Source organism: Trichosurus vulpecula, chromosome 1 (assembly GCF_011100635.1).
Source record: "Trichosurus vulpecula isolate mTriVul1 chromosome 1, mTriVul1.pri, whole genome shotgun sequence".
NCBI lineage: Eukaryota > Metazoa > Chordata > Mammalia > Diprotodontia > Phalangeridae > Trichosurus > Trichosurus vulpecula.
Window position 1 is genome coordinate 183,209,964 of NC_050573.1, and position 19,745 is coordinate 183,229,708.

At 42.9% G+C, this 19,745-nt stretch overlaps 1 protein-coding gene across 3 annotated transcripts in view; it reads left to right on the top strand.

Annotated features, from left to right (window-relative positions):
• JARID2 (jumonji and AT-rich interaction domain containing 2) overlaps nucleotides 1-19,745 on the top strand; it is a 331,939-nt gene that overhangs the window by 285,001 nt on the left and 27,193 nt on the right. For all 3 annotated transcript variants that reach the window (XM_036738762.1, XM_036738771.1, XM_036738779.1), the window contains 6 exons: nucleotides 540-1,626; nucleotides 5,620-6,125; nucleotides 10,816-10,908; nucleotides 16,306-16,424; nucleotides 16,951-17,021; nucleotides 18,452-18,566. In XM_036738762.1, coding sequence (XP_036594657.1) covers nucleotides 540-1,626; nucleotides 5,620-6,125; nucleotides 10,816-10,908; nucleotides 16,306-16,424; nucleotides 16,951-17,021; nucleotides 18,452-18,566 — 1,991 coding nt within the window. The remainder of the gene's footprint in view (nucleotides 1-539; nucleotides 1,627-5,619; nucleotides 6,126-10,815; nucleotides 10,909-16,305; nucleotides 16,425-16,950; nucleotides 17,022-18,451; nucleotides 18,567-19,745) is intronic.

Genomic DNA, 19,745 nt, shown 5'->3' on the forward strand with positions numbered 1-19,745 from the left:
ATATCTGTCTCTATATTTGACACGTATATATCAATAAAGGTATCTACTAATAGATATAGCTATCTATATACTTATAGATATCTACATACTTAGACATATAGATATAAAAATTGGTAAGCATAGCTACTTAATTTCCCTATCGAGATAGATACCTCCCTAGAAATATCTGTACCTAAGATATCTATGTGTATATAGATATATAGATACAGAAATCATTATAGATATAGATCTGTTTCAATATTCATGTGTATATATCTGTCTAGAGATCATTATAGTCCTATGTGGTTTCTGTATCTCTATTTAGAGTAAAACTGTTATCCTGTTTTTTAACAAAGGCACTTACAATGAGATGACCCACCAGGCCCAGTGGCTCCCTTCACAGACAGGTCCCTGGGCGGCTCCACACCTCCCCTAGGTGGCCAGGAAGCTGCAGGCTGGCCCGCTGCTCCTCGTGGGCGCTTTGTGGAGGGTGGGCTTGTGACCGCACCCCACCGTTAGTAACGTTGTGTTCTTTCTCCCCCCACCCTCTGTTCCCGCAGGTTTCTAAAGTAAATGGAATCACTCGAATGTCCTCTCTGGGTGCGAGTGCAGCCAGTGCCAAAAAGATGCGCGAAGTGAGACCTTCACCGTCCAAAACTGTGAAGTACACTGCAACGGTGACAAAGGGGACTGTCACATACACCAAAGCCAAGAGAGAACTGGTCAAAGAAACCAAACTCAATCACCACAAGCCCAGTTCGGCCGTCAACCACACAATCTCAGGGAAAATTGAAAGTAGCAATGCAAAAACCCGCAAACAGGTGCTATCCCTCGGAGGGGCGTCCCGGGCCCCCGCGCCCGCTGCGCCCGGCGTCAAGGTCAATGGCAAGTTGAACCCAAAGTCATGCACTAATAAGGAGGTGGGCAGGCAGCTGCGGGAGGGGCTGCGCACTTCCAAGCGGAGGCTGGAGGAGGCCCATCCGGCCGAAAAGGCGCAGCCGCCGCCCAAGAAGATGAAGGGCCCCACCGAGGTCCCTGGCAAGAAGGCAGCGGCGGCGGCGGCGGCGGCAGGGGCCGACAAGAAGCCTCTGCTGAACGGGCATGTCCGCAAGGACGTGCCCGAGAAGAGTCTGGAGAGGAGCCGGCCCAAGCGGGCGGCAGCGGCGGCGGCCGGGGCCGGCAGGAGCCCGCCCGGGAAACAAGCACACGGCAGAGCGGAGGCCTCGGCCTCGGCCTCCTCCGCCTCGGCCGGGGAAAATCGTTCTACCTCGCACACGGAGTCCTTGCACAAGCCCCCCGACTCCGCGGGAAAGCACGAGAGGGGCGGCAGCGGTGGCGCGGGCAGGCCGGGCTGGGCCGGCACCCACGAGATCCCCACGCTGCGGCCCTCCGCCAAGGAGTTTCACGACCCGCTCATCTACATCGAGTCGGTCCGAGCTCAGGTAGAGAAGTACGGCATGTGCAGGGTGATCCCGCCCCCGGACTGGAGGCCTGAGTGCAAGCTCAACGACGAGATGCGCTTCGTGACCCAGATCCAGCACATCCACAAGCTGGGCCGGCGCTGGGGGCCCAACGTGCAGCGGCTGGCCTGCATCAAGAAGCACCTCAAATCTCAGGGCATAACCATGGACGAGCTCCCGCTCATAGGTAAGCGCCCCCTCCCCCCCTTGTGCGCATGCCCAGACCGGGAGCCCTCCCCTCGCCCCAGGCACCTGCCAGGGACCTCTCTGTCCTCTTCTTACCACTCTATGGTCAGGACCTCCTCCCCTTCTGTGTGGATGGAGCTTGTTCAGGGGAGAGCTGGGAATTGAGGCAGGGGCTGTTCCTGGAGGAGAGAGACCTGCTGGAGCTGGGCTCTTTGACTCTGTGTGTGTGTGTATGTAATGCATGCAGTTATATAATCACAGAATTATATCACACTACGATATATGATGATAGTGGCATAAAATTTATAATCTTTATTAGGATGTATTTTTTCTGGTATTGTGTCATCATAACATTTTTTGATGCATTCTAGTTTATTATATATTCTATTCTGTGATGAATATTATGATCTATTATCTTAGGATGTTCTGTCATATATTATCATGATATACTCCATTCTGATATATTTTATTCCAATGTGATACGATATGTTCTGTTATGATTACTGCATTATGTATGAATATATGTTATGATTATATTACATTATAATCATAATATAAACACAAAATTACCTTAATTACACATCATTGTATCAATCAATATACATTATATATTATATAACTTATAATCGTGTATCATAACATACATCAATATAAAGTCATATATTGAACTACATATTTTGATAATTGTAATCCTATGCATTTTATTGTTTGCATTGAAAAACAAGATTCCGGGGAAAGTTTCACAAGTTTCACTAGGCTGCTCAAGAAAGGTTAACAAACCTTTGACTGATGTGATGTAATGTCTTGACCCTCTCCCCAGGTTAGCAGACTTGGGCTGTAGGTGGTATGGGGGAATCTGAGGAACGCAGCTAGGTGGAAGTTTCATGCTGCTGGGCTTAAATGACTTGTCTGCTTTTTCACTTCTGACTGAGCTTCCCATCCTGAAGTAGAGGGGAGAGACAAAGGGACAGAAGAGGAGAGCCAAATATCCAAGGGCCCTTCAGAGACTCTAGCCTCTTGTCTATTTTTTCTACCTCCTTTCTTCTCCCCCCTCCCCCATTGGTCTTAAGTGCCATGTTTGTTACTTGATCTTGGTCTGTGGATGAACTTGTGTTCATTATTGGGCTACTAGATTGGAGAATTTCCTCCCAGACCAGGTGTGGTGCAGATGGGTCCAGCACAAGCCTGGGCCACTCAATACACATCAATCCTGGCTGATGTATTGTTGTTTTGTCCCTCCTCCCTGGAGACAGTCCTTTGTATAGACTGCCCAGCCCTCATCCCCCTTTTTCTATTTTTTAAGCTTCCCCTCAGTGTCACTATGGACCCTTCTCTGTCAGTAATTGTATTTTTCATGTTCTTCAGATTGAATTATCCCATTGGAGATGGGGGTATTTCTCTTGGCAGTATTAGTTTCACTTGGGACCCTAGCTGAAGGCAGTTCTTCTCTCTCAGCTGGAGGGCTGCTGTACAAGTTGTCACTTTGGCTCACATTTGGAAATCCAAATACTGACGATCACAAATTTTTCAGCGACAAGCAGACATTTAACAATCATTAAGTGTCAAGAATAGGCAGTAAAACGTGGCTCCTTGCAAAATGGAGGTTTCATTATTCGTCTCAGCAGGGGGCTGCCAGGGCTAATGCCTGAGTGAGAATCACTTAATTTGAAAGAATTCTTGGTTTATGGTCTGCTGTCAAGTATGACATGTGATAGGACCGTAACAAAGGGCTGAGAGAACACACATGCATGGGATGTGTGCATACATGCATGCATGCCAAAGTAGAAACGAGAGCCCCTTAATCTCACAGAGTACTTACTGCCTGGCTCCGTTGGCATATTAGCAGGAGCATCTTTGGGTGTGACATCAGCATTTGAGTGCTCAGGGGCCCAGAGATAACCAAGAGGCAGCAAAGTAATGCTGTGCATTAGGGGTGTGCAGGGAGCTTAGTGGGGTGGTGGTGGTAGCCTCATAAATCTACCTCATTAATGATGAAGAACTAAAGAGTTTGTTACGAATAAAACCTCCTTTTTGTTTAACTTTACTCTTTCTGAACTTTGTGGCTTGGAGTATTGGATGTACAATCCAAGGACCTGTATTCAAATCTCGCCTCTTACTATTTGTGTCACTTAATGTGTTTGAGCCTGTTTCCTCATCTATAAAATGAAAGGGGTTGGACTAGATTGCCTCTGAGGTCTCTCAAAGTTAAGATCCTACAATTAGAAACTGGCTCCCCTTCCCCTCCAAGGGAAGTTCTTTGTTTTTTATACTGTGTTTGTGCCCCGGGTTAGATAGCTTAGATATTCAGGTTTCTGGCTAGAAGAGGGAGTATAGAGGCATGATTGGATAGATCTCGGGCCAGACAGTCAGACCCTGTAGATTTTCAGTTATTTTCAATGTCTACTCCAAAATTCAGTAAAAATATATATATGCTTGTGGGTGCGTGTGTCCATGCATAAACATAAATGTTGTAAATGTTCACAATCTTCAGAGAAGAGTTATGCATTTGTTTGTAGGAGGGAAGAAAATGATAAAGCATACAGACCATAATGTCTGAACTGTGATTTCAGTCCGACCTATTTTGAAGACTGACCAGCCAGAGAAGCTTTGGTGTTGCTTTGCCCCTGTCTCCTTTACTTCTAGATTTTTGTTCAGTTCTGTTGATAAAGCATTTGAGCTCCTGCCATGTATAATAAGGCCTTGAACAATAGCGAAGAAGTAAGGTGGGAGTGAGGCAGAGAGAGAGATAGATATTGATATTGATTGATTATGGAGAAATATCACTGGGTTGGGTTTCAGGGAGATGAGGTCCTAGTCTTGACACTGTGTCCCTTGTCACCTTTGTGGTTCAGAACAAATCACTTCAACTTTCTGGACCTCAGTATTCTCTTGGAAAATGAAGGAGTTAGACCATCCCATCTAGAATGTTCTGTGAATCTAAATTCAGAAGTTTTCATCTTCTGAGCCCTCTGATCCAGGTGTATTTTTCATCTGTCTGCCATTGGATGCAATATCCTTAAATTTTGCATGTTTGAAACCCCCCATTCTCTCCCCTCCCTTTGTTGCCTGGTATTTTTTTCTTTTAACCAGGTATTACTTTAGAGCGTCCAGAAGTCGATCTGTTAGGGGGTAAGGGTGGCCCAGTATTTTATTTTTCATAGTGATAAATCTTTCCGGTTACCATTCAGACAAAAAGTAACCAAAAGGGTGAGATTTGACTTTAACCTGGACTATTTTGGTTCTTACTCACCTGTATGGATTTGACATTGTTTATAGCTCTTGGTTGTGGAATCTTATGCTAGTTTAAGCTGAACATGTAAGGATGAATAAGAACAAAATTACCCTGTGGTCCTGAAGAGAACAGAAAAAGTATTTGTGTACACATTCAAATCGTGCATGTCCAGATATTGGCCTTGTAGCTTGGGAACCCAGTATAAAAAGATTGTTATTTTCCTCTTCTCGCCCTCCCTACTTCAACCTCCCCATGCACACGCATGCTAAAACACCCTTGCTCCCAGCCTCTCCCTCTGTCCTTCTCTAGCTCTCTCTCGTTCTGTCTTTGACTCTCTCTCCCTACCCCTACTGTTTTATAGCAAATTCAACAGCGTTTCCCTTGAAAGACAGTAAGAATTATTCTCATTCATTATTGACGTGACATGGCCTGGAGAACTACACAACGCTAAAGCTAATGGGGTTGGAGAGCTGGATTCTACCTATTGCTGATGAATTTTAAATCATTTAGTAGAGGCTTTGTGACTGTTTCCTCATCTGTGTAATGGGAGGAACACATTGTTTCTTTCCTACCTCACAGGGGTGTTGTGAGGATTTAAAAACAAAAAAAAGGATGTAAGTGAACAAAACCTGAAATTTGGGGGAGAAATTTGTGGCCCAAATTCCCAGAGAGGGGGTGGTGTCTGTGTTCACTGGTGACCTTTTACCTGATTGTTTCCTGTTTTTTCCTCCCCCCATCTAAAACAATGTGCCCACTTTCTAGGAGGCTGTGAGCTGGACCTGGCCTGCTTTTTCCGGCTGATTAATGAGATGGGTGGCATGCAGCAAGTGACTGACCTCAAAAAATGGAACAAACTCGCAGACATGCTGCGCATCCCCAAAACTGCCCAGGATCGGCTGGCAAAGTTGCAGGAAGCCTACTGCCAGTACTTGCTGTCATACGACTCCCTTTCCCCTGAGGAGCACCGGAAACTGGAGAAGGAGGTTCTGCTGGAGAAAGAGATCTTGGAGAAACGGAAAGGCCCTCTGGAGGGCCACTCTGAGAATGCCTATCACAAATTCCACTCCTTGCCCCGGTTTGAGCCCAAAAATGGCCTCATCCACGGTGTGGTCCACAAGAATGGCTTCCGGAGCAAGCTGAAGGAGGTGGACCACGTCCAACTCAAAACCGGGAGGCGGCGACTCTTTGCTCAGGAAAAGGAGGTTGTCAAAGAGAAGGAGGAGGAAGAGAAAGGCGTCCTCAATGACTTCCACAAATGTATATATAAGGTAGGAGAACCTTTGTTCTCCCCACAGGGGCTTTCCATGGAAAATGCTTCTGCCCTGGGGGTAGCCATGGAGCCATTGGGAGCTTCCTCCGACTGTCCCAGATGTCTTCCACTTGCTTTAACATTTTGCTATGTCTACAGAAGGTGGGCAGCAATGAGTGCTGGTTGAGTGGGTAGTTAGCTGACCTCAAGATTTCATCCAGTTTCCCTGGGAAGTGCCAGAGATAAGAAGTGAGTGCTCTGAGCCCATTCATTGGGAGTATGGCCTGGCAAGTCCAGGAAAACAACCCAGAATAGGGACCTGGGGTGGTGTATTTGGGAAAGAGCACTGGATTGGGAACCAAGAGACCAGAGTCATAGTCTTGAAATTTAACCTTGCGATTTACTCTGAATTTGAACCTGAAAGATTGATCACTTTGAAAAATAAAAGTCCTGCAATAGATCAATTTGGCATTCCTATTAACTAGCTCATCTTGGGGAAATCACTTCCCCACTCTGTCCCTCAGTTTCCTTACCTGTTAAACAGTGAGGTTAGACTAAACGATCTCTTAAGAGTTCCATCTAGCTCTAGCACTTTGATGGAAAACTTTGAATAATCCCCATTGTGGGTATTGATTTCTTCCTCTTCTCCCCCCCCACGCCCCCAGCTCCCAGCTGGTGGATGCAAGCTGCCTAGGAAGGAGCTATTCTCAGCCAAAGATCCATGAGGAGGCTTCTGCAGTTCTTCCCATAGTACACAACCCTAACTTCATAAAAATATTTTTTTTTCCTTCCCTTCCTATTTATATTCAACACAGTCTCCCGCCACCCAGCTCCTAGTTGCTCTGCCAGGTCCTTTTATAGAGAGAGAGAGAACAGGCCCCGATAAAGCTATCAAAACGTATCTCACCATTAACGTGCAAGTGGAAGAAAACAGAAATTGAAACACGTACAATGTTTTCTCCATTTCTGCCAAATCTTGTTTAAGTGCAAGCCATCCTGAGAACACTTACTTCTCCAAGAAGTAAGGCGTGTTCATCTGCAGAGCGGTGTTGACTCTCTCACCAACTCTGCTTGGCAGTCACCCCTCCTGCGCACAAATTGGCACCATGGCCAAGAGCGTAATTTTTGAGTCAGTCTCAGTGAGCTAGCAAAACTGCGAGGAACCACGTGTACCCAGCCCACGACAGGACGGGGCTGCCTTTCCTCTCTCTTATCTGGGAAGTGAGAAACGGGTGACTGGAGGCTCATCTCTCCTCCATTCATTGCTTACTTTCATTTGAAACAAAACACAACTCCCCAGCATCTTGAATTAAACATGCAAAATCCTTCTTTCCAGTTTTGGGCAGATCTTTTGGTTTCCCATTAGTGAGCTTAATTTCTGGCCCAAGCTACAGGAAGTTTGATCTGTTACTGATTAGGAGTAAAGCTTTACACGAATGTAACATTTTGAGCCCTTTCGTGGTGTGTGGAGCAATCTGACGGCAAAAATGATACTTGCTTGAGTTTCTCCCACCTAATATCCCTCTTATGGAAGGGGTTTCCAAAGTGTTACAGTCCTGACCCCCCAGTTGGAGGTGCTCGCCAATGGGATCTTTCAGGCCTCTTAGCTAACTCCTTGTAGGATTCTTCATGCCCTTTAGCAACTTGAGTATTTTCTTCCATATGCTCACAGATCCCTTCTAAAAATCTAGCCAAAACATATGGCAGCGATGGTGCCTTCAGCTTCTCTGTTAATGCTGTGTAGTTTTGGGGATAGTGGGGGGGACAGATGGAGTAAGGGGAGCAGAAGTCCATATGTATGTCCTGCTCCTTTACAGTTATAACTGCTCTGAGTTGTAGCTGTGTCACCAGCTAGCCAACATATATTTAATACAATTATTGAGTCATAGATTTAGAGCTGGAAAGGACCTCACAGAAATCACTGAGTCCAACTCCTTCCCATTTTACAGATGAGGAAACCTAGGCACAGAAAGCTTAAGGATCGCAGTTACTAATTGCCTGAGGTGGGATCTGAACCCAGAACTTTCATGCACAAGACAGTATGCTTGGCTTAGCACAGTGCTCAGAGTATATAGTCTAGGGACCTATGGGGTTTCCCAAAACCCTTTCAGGGGGCTCTTCAAGGTGAAAACTCTTTTCATAATAATACTAAGAGGTCTTAATTTTTAATATGATAAATATGGAAAGATAGAACCTTTTTAAACAAATTCCTTGAGGGCACCTCAATTTTTGAAGTGTAGTAAAGGGATCCTGAGACCTCAAAGTTTGAGAACCAGCAGCTTAGGGCATACAAAAATGAACACATCCCCTGCGCTCAAGGGGATTTTAATCTAATCAGAAGTGGGTGAGAGTTGACTTCTGTGAGATTGTCACAAAGAGGCATGAAGGTAGAATTCGAAGGTGTCAGAAAGGAGAGATCCAGACAAAACGGGAGCTTTGTGGAAGGATGATACCTTTGAGCCTCATTGGAGTGTTGGGGGGTAACTCACGAGCTTAGCCTTGAAGTAAGGGAAGGGTCCACACCAACATAGGGGATGACTGCACATATGCACAGCAGTAAGAGAAAAAGAGTCCAGAGGGGGCAACGACAAGCGTCTTAAGTGCCTACTGTGTGCCACACGCTATTCTCATCAGTTTCCAAATAATCTCATTTGAAAGAAAGATTGGTTTTGTTCCAAAGCAGCTTCCTTATTGGGGCAGCAGTGTCTCCCACCGGAGCCATTTGATCAGGGTAGTTTTTGTTTTCCTCCCGCGTCACTATGATTCAGTTTTGTCTCAAGTGACACGTCATTGCTCTACTTTTAGTTCATTTACCAAGGCCAGGAGAGGAGCAGGAGCCATGTCCCCTTTCCCACTCCTGTCCCCCTTCACTTTAAGCTAACTTTAATGATGTTGTTGGATAAAGGAGGCTTTTATCATAGTTTAACCCATTCTTCCCCCACCTGTTAATCCTCAAACCAAGAGATGATTTTTAAAGATCATGGATTAGAAAAGTGGGTATGTATCCTAGGGCAGCTAGGTGGCACAGTGGATAGAGCTTCAAGCCTGGAGACAGGAAGATTTATCTTCCTGAGTTCAGATGTGACCTCAGACACTTTACTAGATGTGTGACCCTGGGCAAGTCACTTAACCCTCTTTGCATTATCCTCATCTGTAAAATGAGCTAGAGAAAGAAATGGCAAAGCATTCCACTGTCTCTGTCAAGAAAGCCCCAAATGGAGTCACGAAGAGTCAGACACGACTGAACAGCAACAAATGTAACCTAGAGCTGCCTGCTCAGCTAATTGAGGGTTTTTGATATCAGCCTTCTGACCCCTTTCTTATACATATTTAAAAAAGATAGTTCTAAGAGGATTAAAAAGAAAAACCATCACAACCATTTCCTTATAATAACCTTAGATTCCCTTGCTTTTGTTGTGGTTTTTTATTTTTCAGTCGTATCCAACTCCAAACCCATTTGGGGTTTTCTTGGCGGAGATACTGGAGTGGTTTGTCATTTACTTCTCTAGCTCATTTTAGAGATGAGGAATTTGGGGCAAATGGAGTCAGGTGACTAGGCTTACACAGCTAGTGGCCCCATTTGAACTCACGAAGATGAGTCTTCCTGATTCCAAGCCCAGCGCTCTAACCATTTTGCCACCCAGCTGCCTTGTCTACTGCTAGACTACCCCAATGGAAGACTCAGTATTTTTTGCTCTTTGCCTTAGTTAAGGGAACATTAGCTTCTCCACCTCTTTTTCAAGTCATTTTTGGCACTTCCAACTGATCAAATATTGGCAGAAGTTAGGAAGGTATAAGGGGTAATGCAGGGGCATTTTATGAGGGGAAATGGAGTCCCATTTGATAACTCATAAAGTAGAGCTTATTTGGAGGAGATGGCAGATGCTTTGATCACATCTGAACATCCAAAGATCCTGAGCCAAATCGGTCCAATATCAGTCAGACTTAGGACTTTTACCAGGTGTAAAATACAGCAGTTAGTGGACCAGGGGTCAGAGGAGGGGTCACTTTGGCAAGCACCCACTCTGAGAGAGCAGTGAGGTCTGCCAGGACAAAGTGATGTATTAAGCACTTTCCAGACAGAATCTGAAGCAGCCCATCACTTTAGAAATGTAACTGAGGAAAGGCAAGGAGTCGTCCCTTTCTCCATTTAGGAAATGAGTGGGTTTTTTGACCTGTTTTCTAAGCAAAGGTGCTTTTTAAAGAGATGTTTTTTAAAAGATGATGGGGTGTGTGTGTGTGTTTGTGTACACATACATTTATATATACATATATACACACACACACATGCACACATTTACACATATACACACATACATATATATGTATATACATATACATATATGTATATATATATCTCAACGTATGTACTTTTAATATCTCTTGTTACCAGTTATTGACAGTAGATTTAATTTGCTTCTAAACTGGAGAAATAGATTTGCTTCAAAAGCCTAGTGGCCTAAGGTTTATGAACCTCTCCGTGCTGAGCAACCAAAGACTTCTCTGAGAATATTTTAGAGTACCTTACTCACTTTTCTGGTTGGGGGATGAAAAGTCAGAGAGGTCAGAGATGATGTAGAAACAAAGTGACAGGGTCACAGAAGCCACAGCTGGTGGCGTTTTCTGGGTTGGGGAAGTATTTGTTTGCTTTCTCTTAAGCTTCATATCTTTAAGCGTTTTCTTTTGTTTCTTTTTTCTCCCTTGCCCAGGGAAGGTCGGTTTCTTTAACAACCTTTTATCGAACGGCAAGAAACATCATGAACATGTGTTTCGGTAAAGAACCTGCTGCAGCTGAAATAGAGGTAAGGTGAATGGCAAACTCCATAGAGGTTTGTGGGTTGCTGTTACTCTTGAAGGGTGATGGAAGAAGCCACATCTTTCTCTGACTTGCTTCATAATCTGGATAATCTTCAGAGAAATGCTTTTTCAGGTCCACCCTCGGTGAGCAGGGTTTACGTAAGCAGGCCTTACAAGTTCTCCGTTCCACCGACCTCAGATGGCTTCCAAATTGGGAGCCAAGCATGGTACATTGGAATTCAGGATGCTTCTCACTTTAATTCATAGTTTGGGCATGATGGGGTTAAATGCTGGACTGTCCAGAGGGGGAATGTGGAGACCGTAGGCTGATATAAGGATCAGAATTGCTTCCCTCACATCTGGCTTGGGGGCCTTTTGTCTTATGTTTAGTTTTTCCCCATACTCCATTCTCAGAATGCATCATGTAAGAGATTGCTTGGAATCCCTTGAAACGTGTGTGTGTGTGTGTGTGTGTGTGTGTGTGTGTGTGTGTGTGTGTACACTTTATGGGCCTGGCAGATTTCCATTTTTGTGCATCAGCCAAATCTATTCTTTGAGTTAGTGTGAGTTTAGAAAGACAGTAAGCAGTCTTTGCTTATACCAATTAGGGGCGTCTGTGTGTTAAGCTCTTCAAGGACAGAGACCATGTCTGTTTACCTTACTTCACTGAGTGCCTAGCATGGCAAATAGGCGCTTTGCAATGCCTTTGATCGTGGGGAAGTACACTGGTACCAGGATAATACTGCTGATTTTATTAGTCGTCTAAGGGAAATTACATTAGTATCTGGAGGGGAAATTACATTAGAATCAGAACACTGCCTCCCCCCCAAACTATTTCAGACAGTTAACAGAGAAAGCACCAGGCAAGGAGCTAGAGTTCACTTTGTTCTCTGTCTCTGCTTTTGAAGCCAAAAAGGCTAAGAAGCATCTTTTAGTACCTTTGTTGTGTATCATGCCTAGGGAGATGGCAGCTTCCTGCTTCATCTCTGAGTGGGGGCTGTACGGGGGTCTGGCTTCCACTCTGGGACCTGCTATGCATTACCCATACCCATGTTGTGACCTTGGGATAGTCACTTGACCTTTGTGAGTTTGGTTCTTCCATCTGTTACGTGGATGTCCTCCAAAAGGATAGCATCTCTAAGGTGACTTCTAGATCTACCTCTTACAATCCTCAACCATAGGCAATCTGTGTCTAGTAGGAATTCATTGTGCTACAGTTTTGGCTTTGGCACGAGCTTTAAACTTGAGGTTTTTGCATGGAAACTTAAAAATTATTCCGACAAATGAGCTTCTCAGAGGTTTTAAAAAAAACAAAAACCATGTTGGCTGAGATGATGTTGGACAGCTTTTCCTTGTTTCAAGTCCGTGTCACAGGGATGATGTAACTGATGGCATCAGCTTATTTTTCACTTGAAAAAACAGAGAGCCAAATGAAATCTTTTAAATGTTGCCTGAATAATTTGAGCCCAGCCAGTTTCTTTAAAACAGGATACCTGGGCTACACTGCCAGCTTGCTTTTCACGGTGGCCTCACGTGCAATTGAGGTTATGAGAATGTCTTTTGAATGCCACACACTTTGGGCCACGTGTGTGTTTTGGGACACAAATCCATGTTCCCCACTCTTGGCACTGAGGGTGCCATACGGCTCTGGTTAGTGAGCTGGAGCTTATACTGCCTCACGCCCCATCAACCAAATTGTCAACTGAGTCCTGATTCTGGAACACATATGGCTGGTGAGAGCAGGAGAGTTAACGCCATCACAGCTCAGCTTTCAGATCTCAGGTGGCATTTGTGGTGCTGATGTTGGGGTGGGGGTGGAGGAAATAATTGGGATTTGTTAGCACTGCAAATTTGAGTGGCACGTCATTGTGTTTGAGGGGTTGGAGGTGGAATAGGATTTAATGGTGTTGATGGGGGAGGAATTGCATTACAACCCACAATACTGATGCTTCAGAATTAAGAATGGTTGCTTACGGGTGGTTCTCCTTGTTTTTTTCTCTCCAACCTGCCCACTTTAGTTGGAAAGTGGAGGATGTAAGAAATGTTAAAACAGTTTTAGCCGGGGTCCTTTAAACTTTTGTGTGTCTTTTGACTTTTCCAGGGAGTTGGGATTTTTTTTTCTTGGCTCTGAATTTCTAGAGATGCATACGACTTTTAATTTCTATTGATAACTTTTCTTTTTACATCACTTGCACTCTCCCTTTTATTCTCCCCAGTACCTCTTCGCAGAATGCCATTTACAAAAGAGAATAAAAAGAAGGAATAAGAAAGAAATTTAGCATACTTATCAATAGTGTTGATAGTTATATGTGATGTTCCTCACCCATGTGTCAGTATCTACCACTTTTGACATTGACTGAAATCTTCATCTCCTGCCTCCATATTAATTCATTGAAATCTGTTCTGAACAAAGCAATGTCGTTGATAGTAATGCAATCTCTTCCCCCTCAACCACAGCATTAAATGATTTCACAATGATCCTAACCCACCCCCATACCACCCAGGTATGTGGGTAGCAAGACTTGGGAACATGCTGGGCCAGCAGTGTGTAATCTGTTGATTCTTTCCCTACAGCATGGGGAAATTTGGTTGAGGAAATGAGCCATTATTCAAACTGATTCAGTTTGAATCAAGTCCAGGTTTCTACTATATTCTGTATATCCCATACAGTGAATTTGTATCTTTAAGGAAAAAAGTACTGATGTCTGTTTCGCCAACTAAAAGATGCTGTTTAATAAATGGTCCCACAAATCATTCAACAAAATACATTTCATGAAGCAGCCGACCCAAAGAACACATCATTTGCCACTTTGACTTTGGTGCTAATCTTATCTATTGTATTGTTGATTTTTACTTGGCTCCCCTGTTTTTTTTTAATTCTGTAAAACTAATTAACATGTCATGATGTTCTAAGATTATATGCAGCGTTCTATACCTCTATTCCCTCTCCTCTACAAAGAATTAGGGAGAATGTATCTTCTTTATCTTTGAAGCCTATTTTGTCATTTTCATCCCACAGCATTCATTTTTAATTATTGTTTTCAATTTCTATTATTGTAATTGTTATATATAATGTTTTCTTGGTTTTATTTACTTCACTTTCCATTAGTACAAAGTCTTTCTAGGCTTCTCTGCATTCATCCACTTCATCATTTCTTAAGGCATGGTAATATTTCATTTTATTTGTGTACCATAATTTTTTTAGCCCTTCTCCAATTAATGGACATTTACTTGGTTTCTTTGCTACCATTAAAAGCGCTGCTCTAAATATTTTGTCCTCTCTTTCACAAGATATTCATCCACTTGTCACTGTTAAAATGACTTTGAGCCCTATTTTACATTGCAATGCCAAGTCTATATTATACTAATGTCCCTAAAAGGTATTAACATCTAGCAGATGCATCTGATGTTTTCATCCTGTATTATTTTGCCAAGCTTATGGAGTGTGATATCGGGGCTCTGGCATGATAATTTCAAATGTCCAAAAAACAAAAAAGTCTGTAATGTGGTAAAAATTGAACATGTACCTTAAGAGGATGTGCCTAGCATCTCTCCTCCATTAGGATAATGCTTCACACTCATTAGTATATGGAGTATGTGCTGGGTTATCTTCTTCACAGATGATTATCTAAGGCTCTGAGATTGACCATCAACTGCTGTCTCTATTAGATTTTATACCAAAAAATGTAAGGTTTGACATTTCTGCTTTGAATTTAGGAGCCAAAATTACTTGTTCAACTTTCAAAGAAACACAGAAGGAAAAAGTGGTGTCATGTTATCATCAGCATTGTTTTCTCACACAGATCAGCACATAGATTATAATTATCTCAAGTCTACAGAAGGATCTCAGGGATCTCAAAGATCTCTGTAAAGTACCAGGGAGGGATCACTAGGGCAGGGAACCTCCTGGGCTGTTGGACAGCATGAGGAGCAGTCCCAGTGACTCAGCCCTTATCAAACTTGAAGGAAGTAGAGTATGAGCCTAAATTGGAGCAGGTGGAATTTCCAGAGGAGCTCTGTGTCATCATAACAGTAAAATGTCAACTTGTAAGTGGACAGATGAATTGTATTTCTGCTTAAGCAGTTCTTGGTACAATTACCCAGGGTATACTAGGTACATGATAAATCAGTAAGATCTTTGGTTGCCTGGGGTTTATAGAAAAGTAGTTTCAGGTCTATTAGAAACCTTTTAGGTCTTTCTATCAGTCAAACCAAAGTTTTTTGCTGTTAATGGTTTCCTAAAGTAATTCCTATTCTAATTATCAAAATAACTGATGTACTCTCCCGCCAGCATTTATCGAGTGGCTGTTACATGCAGAGGACTAGGCTAAATCTGATATTATTGTTTCCCTCTAAGAATTCACAAAGAATAAAACATTAAACAAAATTGTACACACATACACACACACACACACACAGTTATTTATTTATTTTTCCTGTCTGTGATCATTTAGCACCCAGAATTTCACGGCACATTTAATGAAACTTGGGGCAGCCCCTTTGAGAACCGTTGCTCTATAATCTTTATGAATTAATTTGGGCTCCCTTGCCCCAGGTCAGTTGCCTGGTGGGTAACCCTATGGTAGATGGGCCTCTTTGTATTGGGCCAGGCTTTTCTTCTGATGACAGATGCCACACACCACACTCTGTTGCCTGTCCTATGCTTGAAGGTCTTCCAGATTGGTCCAATCTGCTGGTATCACTTTGCGAACTTGGGAACTTTTCCATGCTGCAAAGGAAGCATCAAAGTATGACTCAGAGTGGAAATAGTTGTACACAGATAGATAGCTCTAAAGAGAGATAGAATATACAGGTGTCAGAGAGGTACCAAGTACTATAGGAGAGTTCATAAGGGGAAAAAAGGATCACCTTCATCTACGCCATTGGGTTGGTGGTAGCCAAACCATAAAATAGAGGATGGATCTCAAAAGACAGAAATGGGGTAAGGAGACATATCAAGCATAAGGGATGGTATGACCACTATTAGAATCAGGAAAGTTAGGCGCGGCTTTGTGGAGCTGTGATTGGTCCAGCATGTACGTGAAGGGAGAAGTTGTAGGCGATAAGACTGGGTAATGTTTGCTGGTCCATAATTGTGGAGATTTCAGAGGTAAAACGCTCTTAAGATATTGTCTGCTAATCAGACGTGCAAGGGCTATGTTGGAATTAAAATTTTAATTATGTATATGTCAAAATAAAATGAATAATCCACCAAGCTTTAAAATGCAAATACTTAGCTACTAATACAGCTTTCTTTTATAAGGAAATAATGATAAAAAGAAAAAAAATTCTCCGGATCTATTCACATGGGCCATCTTTGCCATTCTGAATGTAACTTTATAGCTTGAATGGACTATTTGTCCCTCCCTCACCCTTTCCTCCGTTTTTATTTCTGCTTGCAGCAAGAGTACTGGAAGTTAGTGGAACAAAAAGAATGCCATGTAGCAGTGCATTGTGGGAAAGTGGATACCAACACGCATGGAAGTGGATTCCCAGTGGGAAAATCAGAACCATTTTCAAGGTGCAGTTAGTTTTCTTCCTGTGTTACTCTGAAATTCTAAGCCTCTTTGGCATCCTAAAGCTTGTCCCAAGGGAAATACTTCCTCTCATGCTCTAGTAGAGTGTAAGCTCCTTGAGGGAGAAAAATGCATTTTCCTTGTCCTTGTGTCCCCACCAGCTGGATATGGTGGCTTGCAGATAGACAATGGGAAGGGCTGGTGACTTCATCAGAGTAGGGACCTCCCAGTGTAAGAACTCTTTCTGCCATCACAGATAACCTATCTAGGGTGTGTAGTACATAAGTCCTAGTGAGTGGAAGTATTGGCAAATAAAAAACCGAGAAGTACAGTCTTCTTGACTCCAAACCCAGAATCTTAACCACTTTGTTATGTTGTCTTGAACACAGTACATTCTTATTAATAGGTGCTTTTGAAGTGACTAGCTTAAAAGAAGTCTGGATGGCCTTAAGCTTTTTAGGTTTCTGTAAAAAAACCAAAAAAACCCTGTTGTAACACATTTGATTTAATCTTTGTGATTTCCTTGGATAGGCATGGATGGAATCTTACAGTCCTTCCTAATAATACAGGATCCATCCTGCGTCACCTTGGTGCTGTTCCTGGTAAGCTAGATTCCTTTCTTGCTATTCTTTGGGGTTGTTTCCACTGTCGGGGCAGCTTTGCGAGACTCTCCCAGCTTGACATGGAGGAGGACAGCTGTGCTTCTGCAATGAAGTGTTCGCGCAGCTGAGAGAATTCTATCCAAAGGTCAATCTAAATAAATTATTAAGGGGACAGAGGGATAACATTTAGAGAGCCGACCTTAAAAGTATTGCCACAGATTCTAATAGAACAACTGGGGGAGGAGGGATTTGATGCAAATTTATAAACTGATGAAGCTTGAGGTACGAATAGGAGGTTGTACCTGAAATTGTTTATCAGATCTTGAAATTCTAAAACTCTGGAGATATGGAAGTTGGGAAATAATTAAAGCAGAGGTTTTTTTTTTTTAACCAGGGGTTGGGATGAGTGAGAGGTGGGGGGTGTGTATCTGTGAGCTTTAAAAAAAAAATCTTTTTCCCTTTATGATTGTATTTCAGTATAACTGATTTCCTTTGTAATCCTATGTATTTTTTTGCATTAAAAAAATGGTTCTAAGAAGGAATCCATAGACTTTACCAGATTGCCCAAGGGTTCATCATAAAAAAATGTTGAGATACTTTGCTTTAAAGGTTGAAATGAGTATTTAAGAAGAAACCAAGATAGTGTGTTCTCTTATATATGAGGGTAGTTAAGGTCCATTCTGTTTAGATGGTTCTTGGGTGTGGAAGGATTCAAGAAAGATTTAGCCAAGTCCACGAAAGGTAAAGCCTTAAAATGTTACTAAGAAACACCCAGTAGTGTTGGACTCTTTCTTTAGAGGAAAAAAGCTTGCCATCCTGTGATGCAGAGGCAGAGCTTTGGTCCAAATAGACCATCTCTACTCTTGTCACCTTCCCATCAGGAAGCCCTCTGACTGTGACCCTTTCAAAAGTGGCATCTCAGAACAAATGTGATTTTTTTTTTCCATTTTTCCCCCTGAAGGCTTCAGAAAAGGACTTTGATTCCCATTGACTTTTCTGCATCTGCTAATTGAGAAAATAATGTGAGGTTATTATCTTGCAGGCATCTCCTAACAGGGGTGGGGAACCTATTGTATCAACATGCGTTCCTGATCAGATCCTTGCTTTTTGTTTTTCTAACAATCTGAGTGAAATCATGTTTCTCCACTTCATAAAAAAGAAGTTGTTTTTCAGAAGAATGATGTGACTTGTTTGTTGTTACTATAACACACTTCCTTTTCTTCTAAATGATGTTTTTTGAATGTCTTTTTTCTATATCTGTGTTGCTTCCCATCCTCTCTTATGGCAAAGCAAAGCAGGGAAAGTCCTGTTACAGCAAGAAACCTTGTCTGACAGCGTGTACAATGTTCTGTCCTGGTATGTCCCCCCAACTCACTGTGAAATTTTATGACAATTCATATAAAAGTTTATTTCTCACCCTTATGTTTTAGGAGTGACAATTCCCTGGCTAAATATTGGCATGGTCTTTTCTACCTCATGCTGGTCTCGAGACCAAAATCACCTTCCATACATTGACTACTTACACACTGGTGCTGATTGTATTTGGTGAGTATACCTGGCCCCTGCCTCTCCCCTACCTCACCTTTTTTTTTTTTTCCCTGTCTCCTTTTGTGGGCTCTGGGCAGCACAGCACATCTTACTCTTGGAAGGGTCTGACGTGTAAGTTCATCTCTGTAGGAGGGTTCTTCCTTATGTTAGGTTCAATTCTTCATACTGTGTCTCTCGGCACTGCTCTGATACCTACCCCATCAGGTAGCTTTGGGGGCTAGCTGTATCCTGATTGGGATAGACTCTGGTATCCTCTTAGAAATCTTCTTTCAAACCACAGAGATGAGATGAGTTCTCTGTATATTTAGTTGGTGTAGAGGGGCGTGCCTGGGTTAAGAACTCCTGATTGATTCCCTCCCTTTTCTTTGTGCTACTTGGTTGCATAAGATCTGCTTTTAAGGTCTTAAAAGGTCTGCACATCAAGCAAACCCCCAGATGAGCTTTATTTCAGGAGTAGCAAAGTTTTCTATGTCTTTAGTGGTGCCACAGCATAAAGTATGAAAATGCACTCTCCAGGCTACCCCGCTGGTCTCTTTCCCACTAGGTGGTTGCTGTCTTGTAGAAGCAGGCTAGTAGCTATTTTTCAGTGTGATTTTTAAGAGCCCTGTTCTTTGTAACCCTGATGCAGTGGTTGGTTGCACAGAGTTTAGTTACATGTTTGGTCCTGGAGAATCTCTGCTTCTTACTAAGAAGAGGTGAGTATATTCCCAGCATCATCCCACCAGCCTCCCTCAGTGTTGTGTGGCTGCATATTCTGTGTCTCTATCGCTGGCTGCTGTCATCATTCAGGATCTGCCACGATGAATACTGATGAGGGGGTTTGGGCTTTCACTTGTGTGTTTGCTCATCAGCGGCAGATGGGAAATCACTGCAGATAGATGTTTTTAATACATGCGCATGCCGTGTGCCTTCTTGTATTCTTACAGTTGACCATTCTACACGTTGTTCCACAGTAACTATACTATCAGCTTAGTGGGTTCATGAACAATCTTTTAAAACAAACAAACCTAGTAATCTTCTTCCAAGGAGGCTCTGGGAAATCATTTTAAATTTCACTTTGTAGGTGGCAAGTTATAGTAGGCAATACCATATATACATATATGTATATATATGTGATGATTTAAGAGATCTCACATGGAGTGCCTACAGTTTGTTTTATTGTTGTTGTTTTAATAA